The sequence below is a fragment of the Dicentrarchus labrax genome, unplaced genomic scaffold (genome assembly GCF_905237075.1).
Source record: "Dicentrarchus labrax unplaced genomic scaffold, dlabrax2021, whole genome shotgun sequence".
Taxonomy (NCBI): domain Eukaryota; kingdom Metazoa; phylum Chordata; class Actinopteri; family Moronidae; genus Dicentrarchus; species Dicentrarchus labrax.
The window spans coordinates 3,906,688-3,924,975 of NW_026136721.1; the positions used below are offsets into that span (position 1 = coordinate 3,906,688).

The window sequence follows — 18,288 nt, forward strand, 5'->3', positions numbered from 1 at the left end:
AAATTATCGGCTGGTTATGGTACATTTATATTATGAAAATGATTGGGATAATTAAATTACAGTCGATAAATTATCGGACCAGAATAATAATTTACTATGAATTCTTATGCTAAACACCTGATAGACTTTATGTTCTATGAAAGCCAAAGTATGTTTAAGTTGTGATATGAACTTCACTAGAAAAAATAAATGCACTTGAAGAGTCAGAACTGTTGTTTAACAATAGTCATGTCAGATTTGGTTAGAACAGAGACATAGAATATTAAATCATTCATCTTTGCTAACTACATCTTAACCTGTCTTACCATGAAGTGTGTAAAAACCACAGGCTGTGAGTTTGAAATGTCAAATTATTGGTTATTTTATCAGCCATGAGAAGCAGGAAATTATCGGTTATTGTATCGGCTGAAAGTAAATCCATACCATGCATCCCTAGTTTTTCTTTTCTTTTTTTTATAATAATATATTGATGGGAATGATAGTCCACTTATAGTGACCTTTGTTATAGGTCATGCTCATGTTATTTTCATATTTCTTCAACATTGCCATATTGACACGTGGTCCACAGTGAGTTTACAATGACCTTCTATTCAGTGCTATCATGCATATGCCATGTGTGTTGCAAAATTCTACTCTTTGAATTTTGCAACACACTGCTTATCATAAACTCTACAATGGCATTACCACAGCCCCCACCACACACATACACAGAAACACACACACACACACACCACACGTCTAATAGTCTTCTTCGGTACAAAATCAGCGACTACAACTGCAGCCGGGGGACGAGCATTGAACTTACCCAGGACCAGCGCGATGAGAGGAGAAGCAGGCATCCCGGCGCAGAGCAAGGACAAATCCCAGCTGGAGACGAGAGAGTGTGAAGAATGTCTCTGACTGGGTGGACTTCGCAGTAACTACAGTGTGAGCTGACGGGGGAGTGAATAGTACCGCATGTCTCCGGCACGCCTCGCAGCCTACAGCGTCAGCATCCTCATTCATCCGAGCGGAGCCGCGTCTCCTGCTCCGTTACGCTGATCACCGGCCAGTATTAACGCTTCTCCTTGAGCTCACCCTCAGCTCGTGCGACGGGTGTTTCCCTGCTGTACGCGAGTCCTCGTGTAGCCTCTGTCTGTCCGTCCTGCCCTGTGGTCCACTGCATGGAAATCAAAAGAGGAGGTGCAACAAAGGTGTGCGTGCGGCAGCCGGTAAAAGGGGGACCTCTACAGTTGATATGGGCGTATACATGATCCACACTGCGTCCCGACACAGGCATTCTCCTACGGGACACACATGACATTGTACTGGTCCTATTTTTCTTACGTTAGTATGATGCATTCCATACGATTACTATACAAATACATTAATATCTATAGGTTAAAGAGAAATCTCTTCAGTATCTATTATAGGAATCATAATATTTTCCTAATACACTTAAAGCACACTGAAGAATATTTAGATTGAGGGTAGCTACATTGATTTCTCTTGTAATCTGGTTTCAGGAATCATATCAACTCAGTGGCTATAATAACATTAATGAAACAGTTTTAGCAAATAACCATAAACTGCTAATAAATGCATTTAAACCAAAGGAAACTTGCATGTCAGATACAGTTTCTGGTTCAGTATGAAACATCTAAGTGTGATGTAGAAACGTGAAGTCACCAGTGTACATACACTGAGAATGGACAAGTTTAGTTTGGTTTAAACTTCGGAAATGAACATTTGCATATTCATAGACTCTGACATTTTTAATGCGATAGAAGGAGTAGATTACTTTTTAAGGATTTAAATGTCAAAATTCAGGGACGCTGGAAGTCAGTGGTGGTGCCTCATACTAAATGATAATGACATTCATGTTTTTTGCATTAATTTGATAATGACATTCATGTTTTATGCATTAATTTGAATAAACAGGATAATTTATAGCCTACCTAATGGTTGGTAACGAAATGTTTTACTTTAACATTTTAGCAAATAAAACTAATAGACATGCAAAATCTCTGTATTGCCATAAATACCAGGGTTCAAGTAAAAAAGGAGAAAATCATCAAGTTTCAATTTAATTTTACATTTTAATAAAATAATGGTTTTCATTATGTCAGATTTTAGGGTGGAATGTGGAAATTACACTTTTTTGATGAAAAAACATCAGACACACATTATTGTTCCAGGCAGACTATTTGTATATATGTTGTAATATGTGTGTGGAAGGGTTTTTTAAATTAACACATAATGAATTTAGTCTGTGTAGAAATATATTTAATCTATAGTAATAGATCTGAAAGTAAAATGAAATATACCATACAGCAAGTCCCTATTGGAATATTATGTATAAATCTTTTATATATTGATTTGCTGGCTTGTCTCTAGTTTCCCCAGTGGAATCACTATCAGTCAGGACAGCACAATGAAGGCGATGGAGGAACTGCATATGAATTAAGGGCATTAGCGATAATATACATACAGTAAAGAACAATGAGAAACAGTGCAAATTGTAATCCTCACAAAAGACGTGAACTGGAATATACTTTGCAAATGCCAGACAAAAAACCTAAACTGTCATTTAAGGCGGTTTTCAGAAAATACTGGACCAACAGGGGTCACTGAGTGGGTTGTAGGGTTCCCTTGCAAAAGGAAGCACAGAATACTTTTACTTATCACATTTCTTGGAAGTTTGAACAACAAGGGAATAAATGAGCTTCTCAATTTGTTCCTATTTGAGTATACTTTAATATGTATGTAATATGTAGTATTTATATTTGTGAACTCCTGGACACTGCCTGTCCACCAGAGAAAGACACTCTTGAATTATGTTTCTTGTTTTCATGAATTAGTGGATTATGACCATTCAGTCAGTGGTAAGCTGCAAGCAAAAAGGCCGATGGCATGACTTTGGATAGGAGCAATCAAATAAACACATTTTTTTCCCATTTAAAAAAAGGTCCAGTGTGTAACGTTTAAGAGGATCTATTGGCAGAAATGGAATATAGTATTCATAGGTATGTTTTCATTAGTGTATAATCATCTGACTATAAGAATCGTGTTTGTTACTTTAGAATGAGATGTTTTTAACTACAGAGGCCTCTTCTACAGAGTTCTGAACAGCAATGTTTCTACAGTAGCCCAGAACGAGAAAACCAAACACTGACTATTAGTATTTATTTTCATAAAAGTTACCTACTGCAGATTTAATGTTCCTGCATTCTGTGCCATAAAGCTGTGATAGCATTGTGATGGAAGAAAACAGCCTGTGAGCTTGTCCCCTTAAAACTATTCTCTAAAAAAAAAAAGGAATTTATTCTTAAACTGGATCGTTTCATGGACACATCATGGTCAGGTGATGCACACTCCACTACTGACAACTAAATTGCATTGACTAACTGACAACTCACACGATGCCACTCTTCCCACTCTTGTCAGATTCATGAAAAAAAAAAAAACTAAACAAAATATCAAACAGGCAGCATAGGAAAACTAAACAACCTACACTTTACATTCTAATGTCTTCAAAAAGACACTGTCCACGCTCCTCACAATAGGCTGAGACGAGGAGATGATTGTGATGGAAAGACTCAAGATGAACATTTGTACTAGTTCAGAAGACCTTGATGACTTACACAGAATTTGAGGCTCGACCGAGGAGAATAAGATAGTGTTCTCAACAATACAACAACAATAGTGCAGTTCCAACCCAATTCTGAAGGTTCTCTGGGGAGACATTTAACAGTAACCCAGGCGCACAAGATCTACTAGTTATCCCAAAAAACTTATACAGCTATACATGTTTGAAGATTCAATTGGGTAGTGGTTCAAAACAAACTAAGCCTACCTACACTATCCAAAGTCACACCGCATCATCATGATTGATGATTGTGGATAATGATAAAATGCATAGAGTGACAGAATTCATTAGTTCATAGTTTGGGTTCATTGTGTAGTCTTTAATATAATATGGAATATCCATAAAATATGTCACTTAAGCAGGGGCCATTAGTTTACTTAATCGTAGTAAAGGGTCCCCTTAAGGAAAAAGGTGGGGAATCCCAGCTGTATACTATACTGTATATAGTCATATTGCTGCTGTTTGCTGTATTAACAGTTAAATTGCAATAATAAAGGGGAAGATCTGTTACGTTACAGTTGCTCAAGTTGCTAAACAAATACATTATAAGAATAGAAACAATAATAAGAACATTAAAACACGTGCATATATAACAATAGAAACAGAAGTAGAAAACAGAAAATGGAAACTAGAAATAGAAAATAGCTTAGACAATTAGACATTCAAGTATGTACAGTTTACAACAAAAGTGTAATGAATAAGTACTAATGATGAGTACCAAGACTGCTGAGAGCTGGATCCATGGGGTGTAACTAGGGTGGCTGTGGCTCAGGAGGTAGATCGGGTCATCCACTAATCAGAAGGTTGGCGGTTTGATGTCCTACCCCTCCTGCTGGGCAAGATGCTGAACCCCTATTGCTCTAGATGCTGTAAAAGTTTTTTTGTGATGGGCTTTGCCATCACTGTTTGAATGGGTGAATGTGTCATGTAGTGAAACAGCACTTTGAGTGGTTGAAAAATTAGAAAGGCGCTACACAAGTACAGGTCCATTTGCCATTTGCTATTTGAATAAGTGCTAAAGAACAGTATACAGTGTAATTGCTGTATTGTTGACAGAGTACTGCTGTGCCAATGTCTGAATCCCAAAGGTGTTGCTGTTTACAGCCCTGCATGAATTGTAATTTTTATGGTTGTACTGGATGAATGTGCTCGTATATGCTGATGTATGCTGGTAGATTTGTCCGTATAATGGTTAGTGTGATAGAGACAATGTACAGGTGCATCTCAATCTCAATTAGAATATTGTGAAAAAAGTTAATTTATTTTAATAATTCAATAAATAAAAAAACATATATTTTTCAACTCATATATTTTATAGATTCATTACACAGTGTTATTTCTTTTAATTTTGATGGTTATGGCTTACAGCTAATGAAAACCAGTATTCAGTATCCCTGAAAATTAGAATTAACATAATACCAATAAAAAAAGGATACAGAAATGCTAAATAGTTCCTGATGCACTGACTCCAGCCTCAGTCCACTCCTTGTGAAGCTCCCCCAAATTCTTGAATGGATTTTGTGTCACATGGAAGGTGTCAATGACTGTCTTCTGACTGACTTCTGGACAACCGTCAAGTCAGCAGTCTCCCCCAAGATTGTGTAGTCTATTGAATTTGCAGGTATTTTGAGTTACTTAGCTGATTAGAGTCAGACATTGTGAATCTACAATATTAAACTTTTTCACATTTTTTTTTTCGGAGATACTGAATTTGGGAATTTTATTAGCTGTAAGCTATATCAAAATTAAAAGAAATAAACGCTTAAAATATGATATATAATAACACCTTGTGTAATTAATCTATATAATATATGAGTTTCACTTTTCAAATTTAATTACTGAAATAAATACAATTTTCCATGATATTCTAATTTACTGAGATCCACCTGTAATGCTGTTGCATGACAAGAATGGTTTTAGTGTCTTGATTGTTCTGTTTAGAACAAACATAGAAATTAGCTAATATGCATGGGGTGGACGGTATCTTTTAATGTCATGACTGTCATTGGTCTTTGCTTGGAAAAATCCACCCAAATTTGTGTCTCAGGTGACAAATTTACATCATAACGTTCATAAAAACATGGTGTGGTTAAGGGTAGGTTAATATCATGATTAAAGCCGTCCTTCAAATGAAATGACAAAAGTGTAATCATGGTCATGCTGTTTTGTTTTGTTTTTGACTGTCTGTTGGAAACAGGGAACAAGCAGCGGTCTCCTGAGTTGGTCTGATGTTTTGCTGTCTTTACAACCACATCACCTGACTCCCTCCCCCACTAAAATATCAGATCTGATGATCGATATTTTGGAATGATGCAGAGGACAATATGTTGATAATGACTGACTTTATCATTAAAAGTTAAATCAACAATGAATCCCAAAGCGCACATCCTAATCAGTGCCACAGCAGGTGTTTTGTCTTCAACAGCTCATTGAAATCCTGCTGTGTTATCAATGTTAATCAAATACAGCATGATTGAACTCAAAGAGCAGACTGCAGCTGTAGTTCTCGGTCTACAGTATGTGAAGAAGGTTAAATGACACATAAACTGTATTAACAACACACGTTTAATCATAGAAACCATCATTACTAACATGGGCCCATTATGAATTAAGAAAGAAAAATAGTCTCACCTCTGGCAGATGATAAAAGGCCCCACAAGAATAATCAGAACCAGCATTCACCATTTTACACTCACAGGAAGAGCAGGTGGGGTAATTAATGCATACAATCTATAACACGGTTATGTCTCATAATCATTTGTTACTTTATGGAAAAGCAATCATATTTGTGGTTGCAAGGTAAACAGATACAGTGTACCCAGTACAAAAGATGGAATAAAACATTAACTGCATGTCAGACTGTTTCCAATAGCAAATAAGAGATTACGGGGAAGACTAGGTATTTGAACAGTTGCATGGTTCATTGTCTTGTCTCTCTTATTATAGCACATATTTTTTTAAATGAAACAATGAGGTTAAAATGCTGACTTACCTAAATGACCAGACCACATGTTCTCATCAAATACTGTCACTTGGTCGGTGGCCCTCCACTTCAAAATATTACCGGTCAAGTTAGCAAGAATAAATTTGCCAATTCTGCAACTTCCGATCAAGTGTACTTCCCTGGAACACAGTACTTTGATCTCTGTTGTGTAAATACTGTATATATTGTGCTATTTTAACTTTGTTTAACTATATTGTTTTTCACATTAGCTGTATGTATGTTGTATTTGTTGTATTGGCTTGCCTCTTGCTGCTGCCTATTGGCCAGGTCATCATTGTAAATAAGAATTGGTTCTCAATTGGCTTATATGTTTAAATAAAGGTAAAATAAAAAATAAATACATAGTCAGCAATAATAAATATATAAAGTCCAGTTAGGTTAGGTTAGTTTGGTTAGGCTTAAATACAAAAACTCCATTGCATGAATCAACTTAAATACATTACTTACTCTTCTGCTGGATATGTTCCATTGCTGGATTTTCATTGTCTTAAGTCTGATTACTGAAAAGTTATATAAATAGTAGTGTAACTAATACGTCTTGGCAGATAGTAATAAGTAAAGTAATAATATCACTTTTAAAAAGAGTAATAAATATATTTTTTTCAGTAACTAGCCTAGTACTGCACATGTGAGGGTTTATTTGAGCCATTTGTCCACATAATGTTTGAGACTTGTTTGCTATTGAAAATGAGCCACTACCTCTGTAGATAAAACTGGCTAATTCTAAGGTAATAAACACACACACACACAGTTCTTTATTTTCAGGGGATTATACAACACTGAAAAAAGTGTAACATGCAGTTGTTCATTCAACCTAATAACTGCCATTTAAAACAGGATAAAATTATTGATTTGATTGTGAAACTCATTATTTTTGCATTTAGAGACATCAAGTTTGATTTATACTGAACTAAATATACGTCCAAAGGACCCAAAACAAAGTTTTTGATTTCTCTCAAATTTATTTTTTTTCTTTATGACCTGCAGGTAATATTTTTAGTTTGAGTCGAATGTGAATTGCGCATGCGCATTGCACACTGCACAGTCAGAGCACATGTTAAGTCCCGTAGCTCTCTCTCGGCATTCTGTCCATTTGACATCGTGGATATCGTTTACCTCCTGGGTGGATTTCGTCCAAAAATAAACGTAAGTAGCAAAGCAGTTGCTGATAATTAAAGTTTTAGTGTTTTGTGTTGTCAAAATTGAAAAGAATAGCCCAATTTAAGTACTTAAATGGGGCGATAGCTGGCATGATTGTAGCTGGCAGTAGCCGGTAACATTATGACCATGAATAATAATACATTTATTTGTGATGCGCTTTTACAAGTATCGGTAACGTAAGCTAGCCAAAAGCCATCGCTAGTCCAATTGGGCTACATTCAGGTCTAAACAGATATTGCGCCTGGAGATTTGTTCATTGCAGTTTGTAAACAAAACATTCAGACTCGGGCTCAACTGTGTAGCATCCTGCCCCTGACAGCAACAGTAAAGGAAAGGAAATACAGTCCGAGTGAAGCGCTGGAGACGTGGGCCGATAACAACGGGAGCCTCTTGGTTCTGTATTATGTGGTCTTCAGAGAGTAGTAATTGTTTATTTTATTTTATTTTGTATGCTTTCAGAACCACAAGGCTGCTCTCTTCAGTTCCCTGGCTGTAGCCTATATCTTCATCCAACCTGAACAGGTAACATATTGCATCTACACTGCACATCGCCTTTTTAACCATTTCACAAATCACCCTGAATATTAGACCCTCACTCATCTATACATTTTCAAAGCAGCAAATGGACTACTGTATTTTTTTAGCTCTGTTGATTGAGCCAACACAGATCAGTGTATCACCTGTAAGGGAATTCACTATTTCTTCCTTTGTTTTCTGTCATGTCCAGGAAACTTTGTTAAGTTTATTTATTCTGTTTTGTCACGTGTCTATGTTGTCTTGTAATTTCCTGTTTTATTTTGGTTCTACTTCCTGTCTGTCTCTTGTCACCAGCTTTACTTTCTCCCTTTGTCTCTTTTCCCGCTCCTGGGATTACCTGTCTCCGCCCTGATTGTTTCCCCCTGTGCCCTTACCTTGTGTGTGTGTGTGTGTGTGTGTGTATATAGTCCGTGTCTCCCTTTGTCCTGTGCCAGTTCGTCTTGTCCCATGCACCAGAGAACCAGCGCTTTATCGATCCATGTCCAATTGTCAGGTCTTGTTGTTCTGTTACTTTGTTTGCTCGTGATCTTCTGTTTGTTTTCTTAGTCATAGCAACACCTCGAAAGAGTGATTTTCTGTTTGTTTTCTAAGTCTTAGCATTTCCTCGCAAGAGTGATTTTCTGTTTGTTTTAGTCCTAGTATTACCTCGCAAGAGTGTTTATTGTTTTGTTAATAAAACTTTATTTTGATACTTTTGTCTGAGTTGTGCAATTGGGTTCTAGTCCATAGTTCGGTCGTGACATTTTCTCAGTTATCGGATGTGGAAATGCAAAGACTGTAGTCATTTTCAGAACGATCTGAGCTACTAAAACAAAAAAGGCAGATTGCCTAATGTTAATATGTTGCATATGGTTCATGTGTTAAAGATTAATAAATACATTTAACGTAATCTGTTGGCCAAGTGCCTTTTTTTTTATAGAGTTTATAAGGTGGGAAACACAAGTTATTTTTCAAGTCAAATAAAATGTGAAAAAATATAGTTTGGATATGTGTAAATTAATTAACTGGTGTCAATGCAAACATTAATTCAGTTAAAAGTGAATACATTAGTTTGGTTCAATAACTAAAATGTTAAGAAAATAACTTGGATGAAGGCAAAGAATTAAAGTTGAGTCAAGTGCATTATTATTGTTTACCTCAACATAAAATAATCAGGTCATAAGAAGTTACTCAATTTAGATTCTGTGAAGTCAAATATTTTAGATGTGATATCTGGACATAATTTTTTTTAGTTTGAGCAAGGTTATACTTTTTTCAGTGAATAATGAAAACATACCTATGGATATTATATTGCATTTCTGAAAATAGATCTTCCTAAATATTACACATTGGACCTTGACTGCTGTTTGAGGGTGTTCACGTCCAAATGAACAGTAAGGAAAATACATAGTTTTGCATTTTTGAACAATGCATACAGACAAGAAAACAAAGACATTTTATTGTTATATAGAGGAATGTTATTTTCTGTCTAAGTCAGTCTGACTGGCTACAGTACAGAGCAAGCAGAGAGTCACCAGGAGAGACACAGTGTCTGCTGATGTCTCTGGTTCATAGACGTCAGACAGATGTTTCCTGCAACTGGACACCAAATATTTCATTTATAATTTCCTTGTTTTATTTTTTCTTGTACAATAGAGTTTAGTCCAAAAAAATCGTCTGTGCCTTAAAAGGGCCTATAGGTCTTATACATGAAAGCAGGATCATTAAAGAAGAGAGTCAGCAGTTTAACCTCCCAGGCATGGTTTCATCCCAGTCCACATGGGTGTAAACTACACAACAACAAAGATGTGTCACTTTTCATCACTAGACACTGATATGTCTGTGCTTGCTCTAATATGAGTCTTGAAGTAATTTTTAAATAACACACCTGGTCAGTGCAAACATCAACACCGACTCTTTTCTCACAGCAAGAAAAAAGGCGTCTATGTGATGTGTGTTGACTGTGAAAATCCTCCTGAAATAGCAGGGAGGGGAACAAAGACAGGCTCATTAAAAATGTATCAAGGGTACCGCAGCCCCTGTGTTTCTCCTTGCTCAGGGATTCTTCATGGCAAAAAAAAAAAGGCTGAGGACATTATCATCACATCCAGCAATGCCTTTTATACTGCGCTTCATTCCCACAACTGTTTGTAACTGCTTTAAAGATGAGCTGTGCCAAATCTTTTAGGATGAATTCTTTACACATGTATGCATCAGTGCCAACTTGGGTTAAACATGGGGGGAGGAAATGTAGGTAAAAGTAAAAATGTAGGTAATGTTTGATGACTTCATGTCGTGAGCAGAACTTTTTGACTGGGGGGGGCATAAGTAGGGCACTGACTGCAGTGGTGGCATGAAAGTATGTGTCTTAGCTTTCCAGTCATTCTTAATTTATCCAATTCTAATGCTGTTTATGGACCCCAGTCTGCAGAAATATTCAAATACCCTAGAGGAAACAACACATTTATACCACATGAAAAAAACGTAATGGTCTTTGCCTAAAACTGCATGGGATTAGCATAAATCGTGTGTGTCCGCAAGGGGGAAACTTGTGGGTACCAATATAAGCCATTTTATTCAGATATCTTGAGGTCAGAGGTCAAGGGATCCCTTTGAAAATAGCCATGCAAGTTTTTCCAAATTTTAACTATATTTATTAAAACTTTGGTTAACCCTCCCTTCCCAACGTGTTAGCACAACACAACGGATGAGTTAGGTCATCTAGTTTCATGTGATACCAGTATCTTTACTCTAGCTTTAAAACAGAGCAATTTCAGGGGGGCCAGTGCTGCGTCATACTGTATGATGTGCTTCTAGATCAGATTGATGAAAGTGTATTGAGGACGGCAGTATCTCAGTCTGTAGGGACTTGGCTTGGTACTACCCACCCCCAGTCATCATTCAATGTTTTTAGCCCTTCTGATCTTTCATTTTCCCTTCCCTCGAGACTTACAAACACTTGATAGATAGAATAGTAAAAACAGAAATTTTTTCACTGTCTGTTTACTGCTGTGTGTGCTGTGTGTGCAGTTGACACACATTAAAGGATGCATAAGTCAGCTTTATAGAAATCTACTCTAAGACCCTCTCAAGGCACTCTACATGGTCCATGTGGTTCAAGAGAGTTCCTCTGTTAACAGTTTGCACCTTATACATGCAATCTATGATACATCCTGCACCAGATGTGCAATGCATGTCATCTGCCAGTGGTCTTATTTTTTAAAAGTTGATGTCATTGGAAAAAGTTTGGAAAAGGACAGGCACTTTCAAAAAAATACTTGCCAAGGAGATTGGATGAACCATCTATTAGCATCAAACCCAGGCAAACTTTAACCAGTCAGAACAATACAGTCAAACGCTTACTGAAGCCAGTCAGGTGAAGAGTGAAAACATCTTTTCCACTGAGAAAATTCTTTAGTGCTGTTCTTCTTCCATAAAGAAATACTCTCTAGTTCTGATATAACTGATGCTAGCCGTTGTATCAGACCCGTTGTTATAAACCTCACTGTAGATCAAGCCGTAGCTTTCAGTAGTTCCTTGTATTTTATATGTTATAAGGAGTTCGGTCTAGACCTGCTCTATTTGAAAAGTGTCCTGAGATAACTTCTGTTATGAATTGGCACTATACAAATAAAATTTAATTTAATTTAATTAATTAGTGATCTTGCAGGTCCAGCTGCCTTACAAGACTTACAAGACTTCAATTCAATTTCACTTTCTGATTCAAGGAGACAAGGTTATTTTATTGTCATTAACAACACACTGTTGTATAAGGATTAAGATTATAGTTTCCTTCGTGCTACTCGTGAAACACAATAAAAACTGATTATAAGAAATTAATTCCGAATAAAAAACACTATTTTGTATGATGAAGAATTAAGCAGTCTCACAGCCTTTCTATTATATTTTGTAATATTCTTTTTTGTGATAAGATTGTATGTACACTGTACTCTTTTTACTGCACTATATTCCCCAATGCCGCTGTGTGTCACTCCTACAGGGGATTAATAAAGGTATATCTTATCTTATCTTATCTTCTGTACCTCTTCTCAGATGGCAGCAGGGTGAACAGGCTGTGGCTGGGTGTGTGCTGTGTTTCAGTATCTTTGGGCTCTGTGCAGGCACTTCGCCTCACCATTGTCACTGGGCAGCTGGGCAGTTTTAAACGCCTGCTGCAGAGAAAGAATTATTAGGGACAAATGTAAAAAAAACTTGCTTTGGCTGGTGTTTATCCTCCTCCACCATGACTAATTTATTAGGAAGACTCCTCCAATGGACTGTTTGTTCCCTGAAAACAAGAAAACTATGCAATATATACAGTGTAAAACAAAAGACTTGTACATAGAATAGTTTCATTTTTCTTTACAGATACTATAGAACAGAGACTTCCGGAGGGGGCAGAGTGTTTCCAGTTCAGCTACAGGCCTGGACTGAAGAGATGTTGTATGATTTTGAGTGATGTCTGTGTATTGACTGCCTGAATATCCCACTCTACACATTATTCAGTGTTAATAAGCACTGACTTATCAGAAATGATTATTTGATGTTGACAAGTGTTGATTGGAGAGTTGTTTGTCCACAGTTGATATGCTCTGGGGCATCTGTTCAAAACTACAAGTGTTATACTTAGTGTGATGGGTGTGAAAACTGGCGTAATGTTATTTTTATACCCTCTGAGTCAAATTAATTTTGACTATTTTGCTTTGCACAACACGTGCACTTTTATGTTGCTTTCCTGTTACCCCCTCCCTCCTAGAAGAGCTGCAAACCGCTCATAACATCAACTTGCAAGATAACCATAGCTTTCCATTAAACTACTACTCATGTGATGTCAAGCTCTCGCCACTTTATGTCCCCCTGTGTGGAGCCTCCAGATTAATCAGCTGAGAGCCTGCCTGATGGTGCTGCAGTAAGATGCAAATATCTGTCCATCTCCCAAAAGGTTTAATACTAGATAATACTAAGGTAGTAAGTTTGTACTTATGTTGTACTGCCCTACTTTCACAATTCATAAGATTTTAAATAGGGTCCATTGGGTGTCACTACTAAATTAAAGAATCCAGAATGTAAGCAGACGCAGATTAACATTATGAACCACACCAGCCCATGACCTGACTGGCTACTGTACAGCTCTGGGACAACTCTATTCAAAAATAACTTAATCATCATTAGTCTGGACTTAATGCAGGTCAGTAGAATAATTAGAGTCCATTGTCTAAAGAGAGGAAGCAGTTATCTGAAGGCAAACTGAAGACTGAAAGAGCACTGTAGCGAGACCATCAGGGTGTAACCTGTAAAAGCAGACAGTGCTGTGATGTTGGCTGAATATAAAGGACACCAGTTGGGGCTCAAAGTGTAGAAATCCATACCCAAGACAGCAGACTTCATCAATCACATGGCGGCACGCACACTCTATTATAAGCATGGGTAGTTATGCTCTGTCCGCAGTTCCTGGGCTAATTATTTTAGCATAAGCCCATTGTTTGCTGATATACTGCAGTTGCTGCTTTAGCATATGAATGATGGTACAATACACTGAACTGCTGACTGTGTCATTTCAAGCCAAAAAGGTCAGCTGTCCCACTAGCCTTTGAGATTTATGACTGGGTTGCGTGGAAGAAATCTTTTGTTGAAAACTTCCAGATTGATGAAAATAATCTTTATTTAAAGGATTAAGTAAAATAAGATTTAGCAGCATCTAGTGGCAAGGTTGCAGATTGCGGAGGATCTACTGGCAGAAATATGAACCATAGTGTAGATGTGGTTATCACTTTAGTGCAGGTGTTGCAATAGTTGACAAATATAAAACAAATCTTCTCAGATACTCTGATCTAACAGCCAAAGCTGTAACCATACATACTTTTAGACAACCAAATACTGATCTGTGACCACATCATCCACAGGATCACTCAGTAGGTTCAAGGTGTGTTGTCACAGGTTATTAAAAAGAGCAAACATGGACCTTTCCTTCTGATAATTGTTGTGTTGGGTTTTTCTACAGACATGCCTACTTTGAGTTAGCATTCATATTAATATACTTGAACTTATGCTGACATTTATATATTCCATGCATGACTTAGACTTCAGTCAGCTCACTGAGCCTGACACAGAAACACCAAAGCTCACTCCATGACATCATCAATAGGTTAAATGCCAGACAGATTACATTACACAACAATAACTGAAAGGCTGCCTCCTTTCTCCTCTGCCCATCTCCCTGTACACCAACAGCTGCATCAAGCTCCGTCAAGCTCCAGAAGTTTGTGGAGATCTCTGTCTATAGGTGGTAGTTTGACCATCTGGTGACCAGTGCAGTCAGAAAAACCTGGAGCTCAGCACTCTAAAGACCGTGGAGATTGAAGTGGATTACAGGAATAACCCATGCACACCCGTGCAGATCACACTGTCTGACTCCCCAGTCAACACTGTGGAGTCATTCTGCTTCCAGGCACCATCTTCACCCACCACCTTGTGTGGGAACTGAACTCCCTCACCAAGAAAGTCCAGCAGAGGATGTACTTCGTGTGCAACCTGCCAAATACAATGATGGTACATCAGTGAGTCCATCTTCTTCTTCCACTGCCAAGGACAAGGGTAGTATAATTTACTCTGCTGAAAGGTAATCGGCTGCACCTGAATCAGTGTGTTACAGTAAGGCACATCTTTTGGACTCTATATCTTACCCATTGAACATATTCTTTATACTCTATACTATAATCTGCACATTCCCTGGTCAGTATTTGATTTATTCCTGCACAAAACTCTTTCATTTAAACATAGTAACAGTGATACTATACATACTAGGTATAATATGACTGTTATTATATTACTATACTACATATGATATGACTGTACTTACACTATCTATGATATGACTATAATATAATATTTTAGTTTGTGTCAATTTTCTATTTATGCCTCTTTACTACCAGGGTGATTGGGATGATGCATTACTATCAGCTGTTCTGTATTTATCTGATGAAAGACAAATATATTCATATTTTTTAAATATTTCTTGATATATGGGGCATCATGAAAGCCCACAACATAAATAAATGATTTCTCAAATTTACTATATGTAATTCTTGTATGTATACATGTCTTGTTTTTAGTAGCAATTAGAGAACTACAAACTGAATGCCATTATATAACCTTGCATTGTAAAATGATAAATAAATTACCTTGTATGCTGTGTAGGTTGTTTTTTCTAACTGCTGACTGGCACAGGTTATTATTCTTCAGTCACTTCTTCTCCAGTCAGACAGACACAGAAAGAAACACATTTGTTATAGTTTGTTTTCAGAAGAAATCCCGTCTTCAGACATCCAATGTTTTATTACTGAAGACAGCCATATTCATTCAACTCGACTCGCCCAGGGACTTTCATTCCTCCTCAGATTAGATTATTTTGTCTGGGTTATGAAATGGACAACTTCAAGAAGCGTTGCTGCTTTGGCCTGCCCCCCTCACGCTCCAACCCACCTCCCCCCACCAATTATTCATGAAGGTCTTCTCGTGAAAAAGAGGAATGCACAGAGGGAGTTTGCAACATGACCTGATTAAAGCTAAGCACAGAGTGGCAACAGTGCAGCACATCCAGTCTACTGTCAAAGTTGACAGCCAGAATGAACAGGAAAGGAAAAGCTCAATTAATGTGGCCAAAGAACACAACACCAAAGAAAGGTTAACATGTTGTGTGAACATACTTGCAATATACACCGATCTTGTATTTGTTAAGACATTTCCTGTTAACCCTGTCGCCTACTAGATATACTTAACATTTCTGTAAAACCTTCATTAACATATAGTTTTATGATCTGTTTAAGCACCCGCAGCGTTTGCTTAAGCAGGAATGGGATGGGCAAGGATGATCTTGGTTTTATACTCAAAAAGTAAATGACTTGAAGCATGAGACATGACCCTTGAAATTGAATCTAGTAGTAAATGGACCTGTACTTGTATAGCGCCTTTCTAGTCTTCTGACCACTCAAAGCGCTTTTACACTACGTGCCACATTCACCCTTTCACACACATTCACTCAGTGATGGTAACGTCCATCGAACAGAAACTAACTCATTCATACACATTCACACACCGATGCATTGCACCAGGAGCCGGGGATCGAACCTACAACCTTCCGATTAAGGAACGCTCTGCCTCTGAGCCACAGCCGCTGCCGAGAGGAGAGAGAGTAGAGAGTAGTAGAGTCTAAATGTAATTTATTCATCATAAAAGGAAGCACAGCGTTTGGATCAAAGAGCGGTGGACCCCAACCGGACCAGGCACCACAGCGGGTGCTGTGATAGCCCAAGGTAGCGGTGTTGTTATGTGTCCAGCCATTCTGAACTGGCTAGGACTTAAGGGTACTCCTGGCTAATGTCCTGTCTGGAGGAAATGGGAATCAAGCTGGCCAAACAACAGGAAATAAGAGACTGTTGTGGCCAAATCTTTACAGAGACCTGCTCCATCAACATCCTGGGTCAAAGACTTGACAGGTGGACCATGTTCGGAGCCAACAGAGCGCAGGACGAGAGGAGGCGGACTCTGTTTACATTCTGCCACACACAAATTCAAAAGATGCACTGCAGAATTATTTCCTGGGTGTTAATGTACATAATTAACAGTATATATTGTTGTCTTTTAATGATTTTATACTACAATATATTAATATAAATATAATGATCTTGGTTTACATATAATAATAATAATAATAATAATATGACTATTATCTTTATTATTATTATTATTATTATTATTATTATTATTATTATTATTACAGAACTGTTAAAGAAATTATGAATAATAAACAATCCCAATAAACGTTACAAAAATAAAAACATAATTTAAGGTTACAAGCAAAGGAACAAGTTCACCTGTTTCATGCAGGTCGGGGATAAATACTTAGATTTTGGAGAAAAGTTTAACTTTTCTATCTTTAAGAATGAGACAAAACAGCAGATTATTTTTCTTCTACTAATACCTTATACAAGTATTCATTGCAGCTGCCCCCGGAGTGTTTATCTAAGCTTGTAATTTATTATCCTTTGTCGAACCCTTTCCACCATCCAGGGCTCTGTTGAATGTTTTATAGCAACTGGTGTGCTGTGTTTGGGGCGTGTGTGGTTCTCTATGTAAAAGAAAAGTAGTGACTCATTTAAAAAAGAAATGAATAAAATATCATGGAAGCCAAACAGAGGCACAGCAAGAGTCCGTCTCTTTTTCCACTGAAACTAGTCAGAGCAAAACAAAACAAAAACATAGTATTCCTCTTCACCCAGGCAGACAGATCTGCCAGGAACCAGGAAATAAATCTCAGATTGAGAACAATTATAGACCGCACACACATTTAGAAATACACCATATTACTATATGGCTATATGGAAGACCTTCATGTAAATGTGCAGATTTCTTTGTGATTCATTTTGACTTTTTCAGGTAACAGAGTGGGGAAATATGATAACAGAGCTCTGCCCTGCCCTACAGGCTCCACTCACTGCCCAGAACACACTGGAACCAACTTTGAACCTTGACCACTGGCTTTAAGCTCACCCTCCAGCTTCACTTATTATCTGTGTTGTCTGCCATGCATGTAGATAAAGTTTACGTCTCAAATGTATTTATGTATTCATGGGCTGTTTTCAGTGTCAAAATGCCCAGGGGTTAGATAATAGGTCACTTTTAAAAATAGATGCAAACAAGAAGCCAAAAGTAAAAGAATGTGATCAAAAACCCAGAAAGATTAGCTTTCAGCTGTAGGTTTTAAATGACATAGTTATCTTACATATTATGTATGTATTACACAGGAAGATACATGTGTATTAGCGAACACTCTAAGTGAAAGGGATGTGTTTTTCCAGGGTTGCACACTAATGCCAGATGTGGATTTAATTCCATGTCCCTCACCCTGGTCAGGCTGCATTCAGATACAGCTCCAGCAAAACAATACAGCTCAAAAGTATAACCTGAACAGAATGCAACG

The 18,288-nt window shown here is 37.4% G+C and overlaps 1 protein-coding gene across 1 annotated transcript in view; it reads right to left on the reverse strand.

The window, feature by feature from the left end:
* Positions 1 to 1,225, reverse strand: part of LOC127355489 (CXADR-like membrane protein) — an 83,478-nt gene extending 82,253 nt beyond the window's left edge. The window contains exon 1 of the mRNA XM_051386429.1: positions 806 to 1,225. Within this exon, the coding sequence (XP_051242389.1) occupies positions 806 to 839 (34 nt within the window). The 5' untranslated portion in view covers positions 840 to 1,225. The remainder of the gene's footprint in view (positions 1 to 805) is intronic.
* Positions 1,226 to 18,288: the final 17,063 nt, after the last annotated feature.